Below are 15,174 nucleotides of genomic sequence, written 5' to 3'. Positions count from 1 at the left end.
AGCATTCTACAACTATGAGCGTGCGATTCACAGAGCCGAAGCACCAAAGGAGCAGGCTTGCATGTCAGCCGCCCATGAAAAGGCATTCAACTCAGTACTGGAACACATTCAAACCCAGGTCATCCAGCAGAATAAAGTTCTACAGCTTTCTTCCTTGCGCTTGCTCTATGTCGAGGAACTGAAACTGAATGGATATGAGAACTCAAATTATCGGTCAGAGAAACTACTGAAACGCCTACAGAATGACCCAATCAAGGAGCATATCCACTTCACGAAGGTTGATCATGACAAATGTGATGTCATTTCTTTCTGGCTTGTGCACAGCTCAAACATAACAGTTTCCAATGCTCTCGCACGAGCATTCACACTCGGAAGCACAAACAAGAACCAAAATGTTGCCCTCCAACTTCGCCAGGGTATTCTACAGGCTTTCAGAGAGTGTAAAGACCAACCATGGCCACCAACAGCTGAAGACATGGAGCTCAATCCTGAAGACATCCTACCTCCAGACCTTGTCCGCTTTCTCAGCGTGCTAATGACTGGCAAGGAGGGCATCGAGACAGAAAAGGTGAAGCGTCTGGTCTTCTCCATTGGACAAGATCTGTGCCGTGCAGTGTCAGATGGAAAATGGAAGTTACCAAAGCACATTCTCCTCTGTGTGACTGTAAGGCACCTGTTCCGAAGCAAACAGCTCACCACAATACTACACAGGCTTGGACACTCTGAGAGCTACGATTTCGCCTTGGAGTTGGAAACTGCTCTCGCCAAGGTCCTGGATGAAGTCTCAACTTTCTTCTGCAAAACTGGTTCTTCTGCAAAACCAACAAAGCCTCCATTCTGCACTACCTTTTAGAGGACACCACACCACAAGATCTGCAATACCCCAAGGATGCCCTGTTCATCCAGGATGGAATGGCGCTGCTGCATACCCTTGCCAACCTTCCCCCAACATGTGGTGAGATATGCTTGCAGGTGCTTGATCAGATGGTGGCCAAGCAGCACTTTCTGTTCTCCACTGACAGTTACCATCCTGAGTCAATCAAAGCGCAGGAAAGGCTGAGGCGGGGCAGCTCAGAGAAGATCATTCTGGCTGGACCAGCAACCAGGAAGCCATATGACTTCAAAATGTTCCTTGCAAATGACGACAACAAAAAGCAGATGTGCCAGCTTCTTCTGAAAGTGTGGAGTGGACAAGAGGCAGCTACCAGGCTGGAGAGAACAGAGATGGCTGTGCTGATCGTGGAGGGGAAGGCCCACCAACTTGCCTCAACGAATGGCAAGGTAAAATTGAAAGCCCTTCGTGAATGGCGATTCAATTTGTAATTTTTCCTGAAAAAAAGGTGATTACCTGTGATGTTTGTCTAGATCTGAAACTGGCAGTGACTGGTGATTGAAATGCGGTGCCTTTTTGTGTTTCAGGTCGAGGTACGTGAACTCCCCACGATCTACAGCAACCAGGAAGAGACTGATACCAGGGTGGTTCTGTACCTCCATCATGCTGCTACCATCGGATACAAGAACGCTGTAGTCAGAACACCGGACACAGACATCCTCCTGATCCTGCTCCACCATGCCCACAACATCAAGCTGACGGTGTACCTGGATACAGGGTCAGGGAAGCATCGCCAACTTGTCAACGTCTCTGAGCTGGCAGAATCCCTGGGAGAGGACTACTGTGCCACTCTCCTGGGGTACTATGTGTTCAGCGGAGAAGACTGCACCAGTGCCTTCAAAGGGAAGGGAAAAGTCGGGCCCTTGAAAAAGCTGGAGAAGAATCCCAGGTTTCACAGGGCATTCGGTGAACTGGGTGACAACTGGGATGCCAACCCTGAGGTGGAGAGGCAGTTAGAAAAATTCACCTGTGTGATGTACGGCCAGAGTCGCGAGTCATCAGTGGACATTGTCCGTGCCAAGCTGCTACGAAAAATGGTGGGAGAGGACAAGACCCTCACATCCAAGTCCAAGGTTGATCTGGCTCGCCTTCCTCCATGCCAGTCTGCCCTGAAGCCGCACATCCAGCGTGTGAACCACCGCGTAGCATTGTACAAAAGAGCCGATCAACCTATCATCGAAAAGCCAAAACCTTATGAGGAGCAAGGATGGATAAGGACTGATGAAGGACTGTTGAAACCAATGTGGTCCAGTGGTCCCATCCTACCAACCTCACTGGTGGATCTTCTGAACACAGGAGAGCACGAAGAGGAGGAGGAAGAGGAAGGAGAAGAAGAGTTTGACTCTGACGATTTCGATGAAAATGATGATGACTGACTCAGTGTAGAATCACTAATGCTAATGATGTTTATCTAAAACAAGCAAGAGAAGAGTGGTCACATTGAGTGCTAGGACTATTTTGACAGTTGTAATATTTAGAAAAATAAAACTTTGTGTTAACGTCTGTGTAGACGGACCTTAATATGAGTCTATTATTTCGTAAAACTGTGATTATTTTGTAAATAAAGCACTAATTAGCATACTAGTATACCATAGACACATGTAATCATGTTATGAATAGTTCTATCATGATCTATGCCCTTCAAAACATGGGTCTAGACACCTTCATTTTTCAATTATCTGCAATATTGGCTGAGATATGTCAAAAATCGTTTTTTTGATAATGGCAGCAGTAATTTGCATAAAAATGGTATGTGGGACATTTTTTCAGCTTGGGGCCATAGCTAGTCATTTTCTACACATTTTTTCCAATCTAGAAACACTGATTAGAAGTATATCTCCGGGCGGTGCAGGGGGACCTAGTCTTCCTACTAGACTATTGCCTTTCCCGGGCCGTCGCCCATGCAGTCCACCTCGGCATCGACTATGCCCGGATGGCAGCGGACCAGGCCGCTGACCCCGACGTCCAGGCCTTGCGGACCGCCGTCACGGGCCTCCGCGTCACCGAGGTGCCGTTCGACGGCGTAGGCGCGGCCCTCTTGTGCGACGTCTCCCTCGGGCGTCCTCGCCCCATCGTGCCCGCGGGCTGGCAGCGCCAGGTGTTTAACGCCATCCACGGCCTGTCCCACCCGGGCGCGAGGGCCTCCCAAAGGCTGATCGCCGACAAGTTCGTCTGGCATGGCCTCCGGAAGGCCGTCCGCGGCTGGGCCAGGACGTGCCTCGCGTGCCAGCGCGCCAAGGTGCACCGGCACACCCAGGCCCCGTTGGCCCCGTTCACGGTGCCGGAACGCCGGTTTGACCACGTCCACGTGGACCTGGTGGGACCTCTGCCCCCCTCGCGGGGTTTCACCTACGTCCTCACCATGGTGGACCGCACCACCCGGTGGCCGGAGGCCGTGCCCTTGGCGTCGACAACGGCGGCCGATGTCGCGCAGGCTTTCATCGCCACCTGGGTCACCCGGTTTGGCGCCCCCTCAGACATCTCGTCCGACCGCGGCCCCCAGTTCACCTCGGAGCTCTGGGGGGCGGTCGCGCAGGGGCTCGGGGTCCGGCTGCACCGAACCACGGCCTACCACCCCCAGGCTAACGGCCTGTGTGAGCGATTTCACCGCTCATTGAAGGCCGCGCTCCGGGCCACCCTCCGCGATGGCGGCTGGGTCGACAGGCTCCCCTGGGTCCTGCTGGGCCTCCGGACGGCGCCCAAGGAGGACCTGCGCGCATCCGCGGCGGAGTTGGTCTTCGGGCAACCGCTGCGGGTGCCGGGCGAGTTCCTCCCCGACTCCACGGCACCATGGTCCACGGCACAGCAGCGCTCCGCTCTGCAAGAGACCGCCCAGAGGTTCGCCCCGGTACCAATGGCATGCCACGGGCACCCACTGACGCACGTCGCCCCGGAGCTTCGCATGGCGGAGTACGTCTTCGTCCGCCACGATGCCCACCGGACACCACTGCGGCCCCCGTACGACAGGCCTTTCCGCGTGCTGGAGACCGGGGCGAAGCACTTCACCCTGGACATTGGCGGTACTCCTGACCGCGTTTCGGTAGACCGCCTCAAGCCGGCCCACCTCGATGTGGACCATCCACCGCCAGTGGCCCGACCCCCACGTCGGGGCCGCCCCCCTGCGGGCGGACCCCCGGCACCGCCCAGCCCCGCCGCCACACCGCCCCCCGGTCCTGCACCCATCCCAGGGGCAGGCAGGGGCATCCCACCTGGCATCCCTGCACCCCGGACGCCGCCGGTCGCCAGGGGGCGCTTCGGCCGGGTCATTCGTCTGTCCCGCAAACTGGCCCTCCAGGTGCGCGGGAATTCTGGGGGGGCTCGTGTGGCGGACACAAAAGCCCACTGGCGTGGTGACATCATTCCGCGCACCAAGTGGGCGGTGGCCACGCCCGAGGGGTAGGCGTGGCCTCATGATATACACCGGGCGCGCAGCCCGGAGCGCGCCAGTGTTACAGTGAGCTCCTGAAATAAAGACGCTTATAAGTTACCGCTTGTCCGCTTCCTCCTTGCTCGCAAGCAGCGCGCGTAACGCCACGCTTTAAAACATTGTATATACCAAAAAACACACCTCAGCCCAATATCATACTTTTTCCACTGGACTATTTCAGTCTTCTGGGTCCTTGGGGTCTTTTGGGTCCTCAGAGGCTTTTAGGTCTTTTAACCGGTGGACACACAGTCGTGTTCAAAGATTTCCCCTTAAACCGCCCCACTCAAATCCCTCCGAAAGCAATACTCAAAGCCTTCAAAACCTAGCCTTATGAATGGGGACAGACAGACAGACAGACACACACACACACACACACACACACACACACACACACACACACACACACACACACACACACACACACACAAACACACACACACACACATTGTGTTTTCTAAGGTATATATATATATCTCTATATATAAAGGAGGAGTGTCTGTGTGTGTGTGTGTGTGTGTGTGTGTATATGTGTGTCTGTCTGGATGTCCGCTTATAACTCAAGAACTACACATCGGAGAAAAGTTTTAGACACAGATTCGGAATCAGCATAAAATCCTGGTGGTTATAGGCTACGTTTTATTTTAATATCAATGGTTTAAAAAAACCGCGTCACCAGCAATTCCATGGTGGTTTGTGGCGGCGCTAGACGTTCGGGGTGTATTGCAATGGTTTGTCGGGTTTGGCTGTGGGTCCAGAATAGCTCCCATTTCCTCATGTTCTTCCACTTTTATTTTGATTCTTCTGTTACAACGCCTTCCTTATGTACCTTATATCCCCCCGACGAGGCCTCTACATAATTTCATGCGGCAGAATTTCGTACATTTTGAGTGAAAGAAGTGAGACGAAGTTGTATGAGGAAGAAGAGGCGCGGCCGAACTGATAGAAGCCGACTGTGGAGGGCCTCGATCGTGAGTGGAAATGGTGGGAATTGCGTTTGTTTGTATCGCAAAGTAAAGGATCTGCATTCATTTCTGAACTTGCATTGATGGATTGTTATACATCTGCATTATTTTTCATTAAAAAACATTATGTTGAACTTGAAGGCTCCAAGCACGGACGATATATATATAGCCCTCATTGAGGTAAAAATAAAAGTAAAAATCCTGCTATCGCTTGCCAAGCTAGCCGTTCCCCCCCCCCCACCCCTCCCCTCCCCCCTCCCCTCTCCTCCTCCCCCTCCCTCCTCCCCTCCCTCCTCTTCTCCCCTCTCCTCCTCCCCTCCCTCCTCTTCTCCCCTCCCCCCCTCTTCTCCCCTCCCCCCCTCTTCTCCCCTCCCCCCCTCTTCTCCCCTCCCCACCCTCTCCTCCCCTCCCCACCCTCTCCTCCCCTCCCCACCCTCTCCTCCCCTCCCCCCCTGTTCCCCTCCCCTCCCCCCCTGTTCCCCTCCCCTCCCCCCGTTCCCCTCCCCCACCCCGTTCCCCTCCGCTCCCCCCCCCCCCGTTACCCCCCCCCCCCGTTCCCCTCCCCTTCCTCCTCCCCCCCTTCCCCCGCCCGGCAATGCCGGGTACTTCCCATGGCCAGCTGTATGTGGGCTGCTCGAGGGTTGGAAAACCAAGCAATCTTTATGTCTTGGCACCAAGTAAGAAAACCAGAAATGTTGTATTTTTTTTTTTTTTTTTTTTTTTTTTTTTGTATACAAGATCGAGGCTCGTGAAAGAGCGAACATTAATCACACAGAAAGACAAACAGACACACAAAACAAATAACATCGGGAGCGGTAGACAAGATGGGGAGAGAGGGGGAAGGACACAAACACAACATTTGAGAGCAGGGACCGAGAGACATGGAGACATCGAGAGAACTGTGGGAGGGAGAGGGCTTTGGGGGGGAGGCATGGGAAGGGGGGGGGGGGTGGGAGAGGTATAAAACATATGGACACTGCCAAGACTTCCAGGAAAGAAGTTGGAATTTCAAACAAGGTGGATCTGGGGTGAATTAGTGGGGGTAGAAAAGATCAAGGTTTTGGATGGGGGAAGATAAGAGATGGTGGTGAACAGCTGTTTTGAAGACCTGGAGGGAGGAGTGTGATTGAAGTGAGTGTGGGAGTTTGATCCAGAGGCAGGAGAAAAGAGGAATGAAAGAGTGAAGGTGAGCAGAGAGCCGAGATTTCGGCAGTTTAACCATCAGAGGGTGGCTGGCAGATCTTGTGCGACCTGTAGGAATATTTGGGGGACAGAGCACAGAGAGAGCTGGGGGAGCAAGGCCGGAGAGGAGTCGGTAGAAGACAGAAAGACCACCTACCTGCCAGCGGTGAGTGAGTGAAAGGCCCTCAGAGATAGCTTCATCGCGGGAGATTCCAATGATTCTGAAAGCTTTGGATTCAACAGCGTGAAGCCGAGCCAGGTGTGAGGCAGGAGCACCAGCCCATAGGGGAGAACAGTATTCCATTGAGCTGCGGATGAAAGCCTTGTATGTGGTGAGGAGCTCAGGTGTGCCTAGGAAGGACTTCGCACGACGGAGGATGCCCAGTCGGCGACTGGCTTTGGAGGCCAGCTTGGAAATGTGGTTTTCCCAAGAAAGATCATGGCAGATGGTGAGACCCAAAAGCTTGAGCGACAGAACTTCTTGGAGAGGATTGTTGAGAAAGTAGATGGGAGGGTTGTCCAGTCGATCTTTTCGGAGAGACATAGTAAGAGTGTGAGATTTGTCAGGATTGAAAGACATGTTCCACATGTTTGACCAGTCTGTGATTTTGTCCAGGTCTTCAGAGAGTGAGGAGGCTGCAGACTGCCGATCTGAGGGAAGAGGAATGGAGCGGCAGAGAGTGGAGTCATCAGCAAAGAGATACAGAGGATTTTCCAGAGAGTCGGAGAGATCATTGATAAAGACCAGAAAAAGCACAGGGCCCAGCACACTGCCTTGGGGAACTCCAGCCTGAACGGGAAGGGGAGATGAGAGAAATCCATTCAGGGCCACATGTTGACTACGACCAGAGAGGAAGTCCGCAAGCCATGCATGGAGATTTCCATGGATACCATAGGAGGAGAGTTTGGTGAGCAGAGCTGGGTGCCAGACCGTATCGAAGGCACGTGATATGTCAAGGGAGACAGCTCTGATTTCCTGTTTGGCATTGAGGACCTCCATCCATTGTTGAGACAGCAGAAGCAGCATGTCCAGAGTAGAGTGACCTGGTCTGAAACCAAATTGATGATCAGAGATCAAGCCATTGGAGAAGAGGAAAGATTTCATATCCGAAGCAATGATGGATTCCATGACTTTGCTGATAATTGGGAGCAGGATGATTGGTCTGTAGTTGCAAGGATCTGTTTTTGCACCTTTTTTGTGTAAAGCGGTAATGTTTGCTGATTTCCAGGATGCTGGCAGATGACCTTGAGCAAAGGATAGGGTGAAAAGAACAGAGAGAGGGTGAGATAGAGCGGCAGAGCAGGATTTTAGGACCCGTGGGCTGATGCCATCTGGTCCAGTTGCAGAATCAGAGTCGAGGTTTGACAAAAACTCCTCCACCTTGTCAGGAGAGAAGGTCACAGAGTCCAGGAGCAGTTTGGTTCGACTGGGAAAGGTGGGAACAGAGAGAGATGGGTTTGGGACTAAGGATTTTGAGGCAAACACAGAGTTGAGGCATTCGGCTTTGTCACGTGCGATGTCAACTGTGTGGCCATTTGAGGTAAGGGAGGGGATGGAGGGGGAACAAACACCAGAAACGGATTTGACCAGACGCCACCAGGATTTGGAGGAAGGATACAGGTTTGAGAGTTCATTCTTGAGTGAGGAGAGATAGTGCTTCCTGGCACTCCTGAGGGTAGACACACACTTGTTCCGAGCTTGGTGGAAGGAACTGAGATTTCCTTCAGTTGGATTAGCCTTCCAAGAGGCAAAGGCAAGTTGTTTCAGGGCAACTGCCTCACCACAAGATTCAGTGTACCATGGACGGGAGGAAGGGTAAGACAACTGAAGGCGAGATGGGATAAATCTGTGCATGAGAGAGATCAGTTTGCTTTGGAAGAATTCCCAGGAAGAATTGATGTCAGAGGCAGTGGAGATGGGAGACCAATCCAGACGATTGATGGCTGCTTGAAGACCGTCCCAGTCGGCCTGAGTGAAATGCCAGACTCGTCGACGCTGAGGAGGCTCTCTGAGAATGGCGAGAGAGATGTCCACTTTGACAAGCACATGATCAGAAGAACCGATTGGAGCAGAAGAAGAGCAGCAGACATTAGCAGGGAAGTTAGTCATAACCAAGTCTAGAAGAGAAGATACTCCATTGGCTGAGATCCGGGTCGGGAAATTGACAGATTGTGTCAATCCCAGTGAGTCACAGAAGTCCTTTGCTGAGGTGCCATGACTGGTGAAAGAGGAACCCACACCCAACCAGGTGGCATGATGACAATTGAAGTCACCACATATGTGGAAGAGAGAGTTGGGATGAGTGGATAGAAGTTGGTCCCATATTGTCAGACAGTGAAATGTAGATGGAGTCATCACTGTTTGGGGGACGGTACAGAACACATATGAACAAAAGGTGGGAGCGAAGAGGAAGCCGTAGCCAGAGGTACTCCTGGGGGTGAGGAGGAGAGAGGGCAGTGCAAGGAGAGTGAGGAAGAGAGTTTTTGATAAAGATAGCCACCCACCACCAGGCCGAGGCTCAGGTCTATCATACCGGAGGAGGGAGTAACCAGGAAGAGATATTAAGGAATCAGAGACATCTTGAAGGAGGAAAGTCTCTGTTAAGCAGATCAAGTCTGGATTGTCAGAAGCAACCTGTATGAGAGATCAGTCAGGTTTGAGCGAAGGCCCCGGATGTTTGAGGTCCATACCGCTGATGAAGAGAGAGGGGGAGCATCGGGTACAGGACAGGGGAGGGAGGAGTAGGGTAAGATGAAGGATGAGAGGGGGAGGTAGGAAGAGCAAAACCTCTATACCAAGAGGTTTTGAGAAATTGAAAATTGACAAAACGTCATGTAGGAAATGTACTGTGATATTGCTCTAAAATATACATGTTCTTTTCATCATATATTTGTATTATTCTTATTCAACCTGGGCGAAGCCGGGTACCTCAGCTAGTATATATATATATATATACACAGACGTGGCATTTAATATGGAATATTTTTTTTTCTTGACTTGGGTTTCTTTTCTGAACTCGGTATATCAATCTGGTGAGTTTCTTTTATGCTTCGGTGATTTCTTTGTTAAAAGAACCATGTCACTGATTGTCTGTCGCAGCAATAAGTCAATAACAGGATTATATCACAGGTGGCGTGACAAAATGTACGGACAGGTAAATTTGATGATTGGCTTCACAATCGGGTATATCAGGGTTGTTGCGTTCTGTATTAGTGGAAAACAACTGCTGCATGTCGACAAAAGTTATTGCCGCTTCCCCTGGAGATGGTCCGTCAACTCAACAATGCTGTTTGTCATTTAGTGGTGGCTTACGAAATGCCGGCATGAAACAGCATGCTATTGCTCAGCAGTATGGCATCACTCAAGGTCAGGTGTCAAAGATCCTGAAACGAAATGCTCAGAGGGGTGTCCCTACTCAAATACCGAGGTCAGGACGTCCCCGCAGAATCACAAGGAGGGATGATCGCCAGCTGCACCGGTTAGTCCGCAATGGCGGTACCAAGTCAGGTAATCGGCTTAGGGCTGAGTGGCAGCAACTGACAAATGTGCCTGTATCCAGAAGGCTAGTCAACCAACGACTGGTTCACGCAGGCTATTGTGCCGGGCGTCTCCTGAGAAAGCCACGTCTGACCAGACAACACCGCCAGCGCCGATTGCAGTGGGCCAGAGAGCACCGTCAATGGCAGCCAGGACACTGGAATCACGTGATCTTCAGTGACAAGTCTAGATTTCTGGTCTATCGTCAATATGGCCGCGTCCGAGTGCGCAGACAAGTGCATGAAGCCTACAACGAAGATTGTATAATGCCAAGAGTCCAAGCTGGAGGTGGTGGGGTGACCGTTTGGGCTGCTTTTCATGCAGGGGGCAAAACTGACCTGGTTGTTCTGAATTGAAACCTGAACCAGTTCAAGCACAGGGCCATTCTGGAAGAAACATTGCTTTCATTTGTTCATGCAGCCTTTCGAGGAAACTTTGTCTTCCAAGATGACAATGCACGGCCTCATCGTGCTCGCATGATCCAACACTTTCTTGCTGACCGTGGTGTAGAGCATATGGAGTGGCCTGCCATGTCCCCGGGTATGAATCCGATAGAGAACTTGTGGGCAGAATTAACATGTCAAATCGACCACTTGGACCTGCAGGCGACCTCTGTGCGTGAATTGCAGCAGGCTATTGTCACTGCATGGCAAGCGATTCCTGTCCAAACCTTGGCAAATCTCGTGAACAGCATGCCTCAACGTGTACGTGCTCTCCTGAATGCTCGTGGGGGTTACACGAAGTACTGAACTGTAATTTTACTGTCCGTAATCCCAGTCGTAATTTAACTTTTGTTTTTGTTAAAAAAATTGTGGCTAATGTGCAAAATAAAGAGATACTTCTGGAAAACGTACAGAAGTTTAGCACAGTACTGTCCATGAATTGAGTTCGATATCAGTTTACATCACTTTCAAGGATCAATTTATTTGTTTCGAAATGTCAAATGTGGTTTTTGTTTCTTTTAAAGGTCACATTAACAAAATCTAGAATAATTTCAACATAATTCCAATGAACTTTGGGTAATAAGACATCTTGAAAAGTAAGTTCACCCCACAAAAAAAATATTCCATATTAAATGCCAAGTCTGTATATATATATATATATATATATATATATATATATATATATATATATATATATATATATATATATATATATATATATATATATATATATATTGTTGCGGATATGAGGATTGCATTTTTAAATTGTGTGTATTGTATTGTGGTAAATTGTTGTGTAACATTGGTTGGATATGGCCCCTCCGGCCTCCAGAGTTGTGTAAAGGTAAAAAGGGCGTCCCGGTAGTTAATTCCATGAAACACCACATGGCAGGACACTATAAGACCCTTGTTCAGTAGTTTTATAATCCTTATTATGTGTTTTTAGGGTAAGGCCTTGTCGTCCATTAACATGACACTCCATTGCACCGAGTGAAAGAGATAGATTCCCTTCATGCCCATTCCCAAGGTATTCGGTGGTCAGGTGTGTGGTGAAAATGTAAGTTGAACCCAGGTGTGACGCTCACTTAAACCACTGGGCGGTGTCTATAAGACCTCGGGACGTCCGCGACTCGAGGCCACTCCTGCGACTTTATACAATGACATGTAGAATTGAATGGTACGTACCCACTTATATTCTAGGCTTGCTTGCATTGACTGATATATCCAATCTTTCTCATATGATGCCTTGATCCTGACATATATGTTGCATGGTGTATTTTACAGGATGATGTTACGATCTAATTGAAATTAAACCTATCTATGGGACGAGTTGTGGATTTGGTTGATTTTCACAACACTTAATTTCAATTATGATCTTCGGAAATGGCGGGACACGAGTCTTGCGATGGCCGGATGAATGCAGATCACAGACGAGCGTTCCCGACATTCTCCGTGCTCCTGCGAGGCCCACCTCGGAGAAGAATGACCGGCGGAGGACCCGTCGAGCCAGCTCCAGCTACGGAGCTCCGACTACTCTCGCCGCCGTCTGCCTCAAAGGACCGGATGCGATGGGGACCTCGCAAGCCTTTTGCGGGACCGCGTCGTCAAAACGCAAACTGCTCTCCTGAGGCCCGAACGCCGGAGCAGGCATGACGGACTCCGGCAAGGCGCCTGCTGAAGGAGGCCACTGGGAAATGTCCTGGGCCGCAACCCCCGTCGGAACGACGGACCCGCTTGGCGCCGAAGGTACGAGTCTAGCCTCGGTTGCTCGAAACGCTAACGGCTCCGTCCGAGAGAATCATCCTAGATTTGCGTGCCTCGGCCCGAGATGAGATTCCCACGCGAGTGATCACAACTCCCATGTCGGCCATGCCTCACACGGCCGGCTCACCCTGACCACTCGCTTCTCGGTGGAACCACCTCCTCCACGCGAATCGCGCACTGCTCGTCAGAATCACGCCGTGCCTCACACGGCCGGCTCACCCTGACCACTCGCTTCTCGGTGGAACCACCCCCTCCGCGCGAATCGCGCACTGCTCATCGGAATCACGCCGTGCCTCACACGGCCGGCTCACCCTGACCACTCGCTTCTTGGTGGAACCACCTCCTCCGCGCGAATCGCGCACTGCTCGTCGGAATCACGCCGTGCCTCACACGGCCGGCTCACTCCGGCCTGCTCGGGCACTGCGCCCTTCGCGGGCACCACTCTGCGAGGCCGGCGATTCTGATCGCGGCTCGTCGAAATCCCACCTACGCGCGAATCGCGCGCTGCCCCATCGCGGGCACAACCCGATCAATCGCTGCACGGTGGAATCACCTCCTACGCACAAATCGCGCACTGCGCCCTTCGCGGGCACCACTCTGTGAGGCCGGCGATTCTGATCGCGGCTCGTCGAAATCCCACCTACATGTGGCTACTCAACGAGGCCGGCGAACTCCCGCTGCCCGGAATCGCCTCAATGGAGGCTCGCTTGGCACCATGCGAGGACTCGTCGCAGCACGGATGAGTTTCTAAGGACGTCGAGTGGGACCTTCATAGCCTTTCACGACACTCGGGCTTATGCTTATGATAGATGATCGTATACCATGTGTATTCTATATGACTAACTATGTCTAAAACTCCGGACAAAACACGACCCGAAAGCTAAACAAACGAGACGCTACTTCAGGGTGTGATATGTATTCGATCCTTTGACCCGAAAGCTAACAAACGAGACGCTACTTCAGGGCGTGATATGTATTCGATCCTTTGACCCGAAAGCTAACAAAATGAGACGCTACTTCAGGGCGTGATATGTATTCGATCCTCTGACCCGAAAGCTAACAAACGAGACGCTACTTCAGGGCGTGATATGTATTCGATCCTTTGACCCGACAGCTAAACAAACGAGACGCTACTTCAGTCGTGCAGTCTATCGCTGCCAAGCATGCTCGCCCTCTCGACTCGGCGTGCTCGCCCTCTCGACTCGGCGTGCTCACCCTCTCGACTCGGCGTACTCGCCCTCTCGACTCGGCGAAGCCGCACTGGTTCAACGGGCCGAGCTCAACTTTCGGTTTCCCTCGTACGCGGTGCGCCCTAGATAATACTTTTCGCTCGTCGGCCGGGTTCGTATTCCGTACACCGATCTCGAGCCCGCTCGAATGCTGCTGCCCAATGGACGCGAGACTTTAGATTTCGGAGTGCTACTTTACTCCGTCTGGGGATACCGCTCAGCTGGAACTCGCCGTCAAACCCGCCCGCACGCGCCCAAACCAATTGATGACGTCATCGACTAAATCACGCGTTTGCTTTACAGCACCATTTAACTGTTTCCCGCGCTTGCGTCATCAGAGTTCGTCTACCTGGGTACCTCTACAGATAGCCGAAATACTCAATCTGACCGCCCCTGCCCGAAAGTGCATGTCATAACGTGGCGGCCTTCGAGGGCGACTAGCCAACATCGCGGACTTATGCCGTTAATCGATAAGGCACGGGGCATTTGGGGGTGCATGGTGACCCCATGACACGGTGACATTGAGCGTTGCGCCCGACTCCCTCGTCTCCTGAGCAAGCCACGTGGGCACCGGCCCGCCGGATCGCCCTTGACTCTGGGCTTGTTGATTCTAGGACAGGTCTCCTGGCTCGCCTCCACACATTTCGAGACTGCGAGACGCCTCGCCCGGCCGCTGCCTGATTGCGTTCCCTCTGACCCAGACTGTGAAGGTCGCTCGACTTCGGTGCGCGATGCGCGACTGTTATCTCACACTTTACGACGGGGGGGGGGGGGGGGGGGATGGATGAGTGAGGGGGTGAGATGATGGTCCCTCCATCCGGGCCATCCTCCTGGATGTCGATCCATCCATCCTCTTGGATGTCGATCCATCCATCTGGGCCATCCTCTTGGATGTCGATCTATCCATCCGGGCCATTCTCTTGGATGTCGATCCATCCATCCGGGCCATCCTCTTGGATGTCGATCCATCCATCTGGGCCATCCTCTTGGATGTCGATCTATCCATCCGGGCCATTCTCTTGGATGTCGATCCATCCGGGACGTTTTCCATTTCTCGATCTCGACGTTTTCTCTCCGGGACAATCCCTCCGGGACGGAAGCCGGTATAGCCGTTCTTCTCCGATCCTCTGTGCGCTGTGCTGCAGGTCGGGAGATTCTGCGCGCTTCGCTGGGAAGGCGCATTTCGGTCGTTTTGTGCGTCGTCGTAACTGCCATGCCGGTCGTTCGGGCAGCCTACGGAGGGCACTCGTGGCAAACGTTTTGCTTGAAACTATTTGCCGGAGCTTGTAATTCGTATATGTCCGCGTCATTCTCTTGGATGGCGATCCATCCATCCGGGCCATCCTCTTGGCTGTCGATCCATCCATCCGGGCCATCCTCTTGGATGTCCAAGAGGATGACTCCGCGTCATCAATCTGCCGTCAGAGAGCGCTCGAGTCTCGTGATTTCAAATCAGGGGGACTCCGGGGTATCGCGTAACTCTCGTTATGGCTCTCGTCGGTTCTCTCCCTCGGCCATTCCATGCCATGGATCTAATGTGGATCGACCATGTACCCTTGGGAGCCAAGGCAGGTACAGACTTACTGTAATGGACTTACTGTAATGGCCTCCTGTCATGTAATCTTACTTACTGTTACAACTCCTAGGCCGGTACAGACTTACTGTAATTGACTTACACTGTCATGGCCTCCTGTCATGTAATCTTACTTACTGTTACAGCTTACTGTAAAGAGGCTT

The 15,174-nt window shown here is 52.0% G+C and overlaps 1 protein-coding gene across 1 annotated transcript; it reads left to right on the top strand.

Annotated features, from left to right (window-relative positions):
• The first annotated feature begins 811 nt into the window (after window positions 1–811).
• LOC144892669 (uncharacterized) lies at window positions 812–2,409 on the top strand. The gene is made up of 2 exons (XM_078780646.1): window positions 812–1,281; window positions 1,420–2,409. The coding sequence occupies exons 1-2, from the start codon at window positions 913–915 to the stop codon at window positions 2,266–2,268; spliced, it is 1,218 nt and encodes a 405-aa protein (XP_078636772.1). The 5' UTR covers window positions 812–912; the 3' UTR covers window positions 2,269–2,409.
• The last annotated feature ends 12,765 nt before the right edge of the window (window positions 2,410–15,174 follow it).

The sequence above is a fragment of the Myxine glutinosa genome, chromosome 6 (assembly GCF_964187855.1).
Source record: "Myxine glutinosa chromosome 6, kmMyxGlut1.1, whole genome shotgun sequence".
Lineage (NCBI taxonomy): Eukaryota > Metazoa > Chordata > Myxini > Myxiniformes > Myxinidae > Myxine > Myxine glutinosa.
The sequence above is the reverse complement of the archived record's forward strand: the minus strand, read 5'-3'. Positions and strand labels throughout refer to the sequence as shown.

What these genes read in the sequence shown, in the direction of transcription:
- LOC144892669 (XM_078780646.1), top strand. Translation starts at nt 913, where the DNA reads ATGGCGCTGCTGCATACCCTTGCCAACCTTCCCCCAACATGTGGTGAG. An exon ending in TTGCCTCAACGAATGGCAAG is followed by an intron (nt 1,282 to 1,419) that starts GTAAAATTGAAA and finishes TTTGTGTTTCAG; the next exon opens with GTCGAGGTACGTGAACTCCC.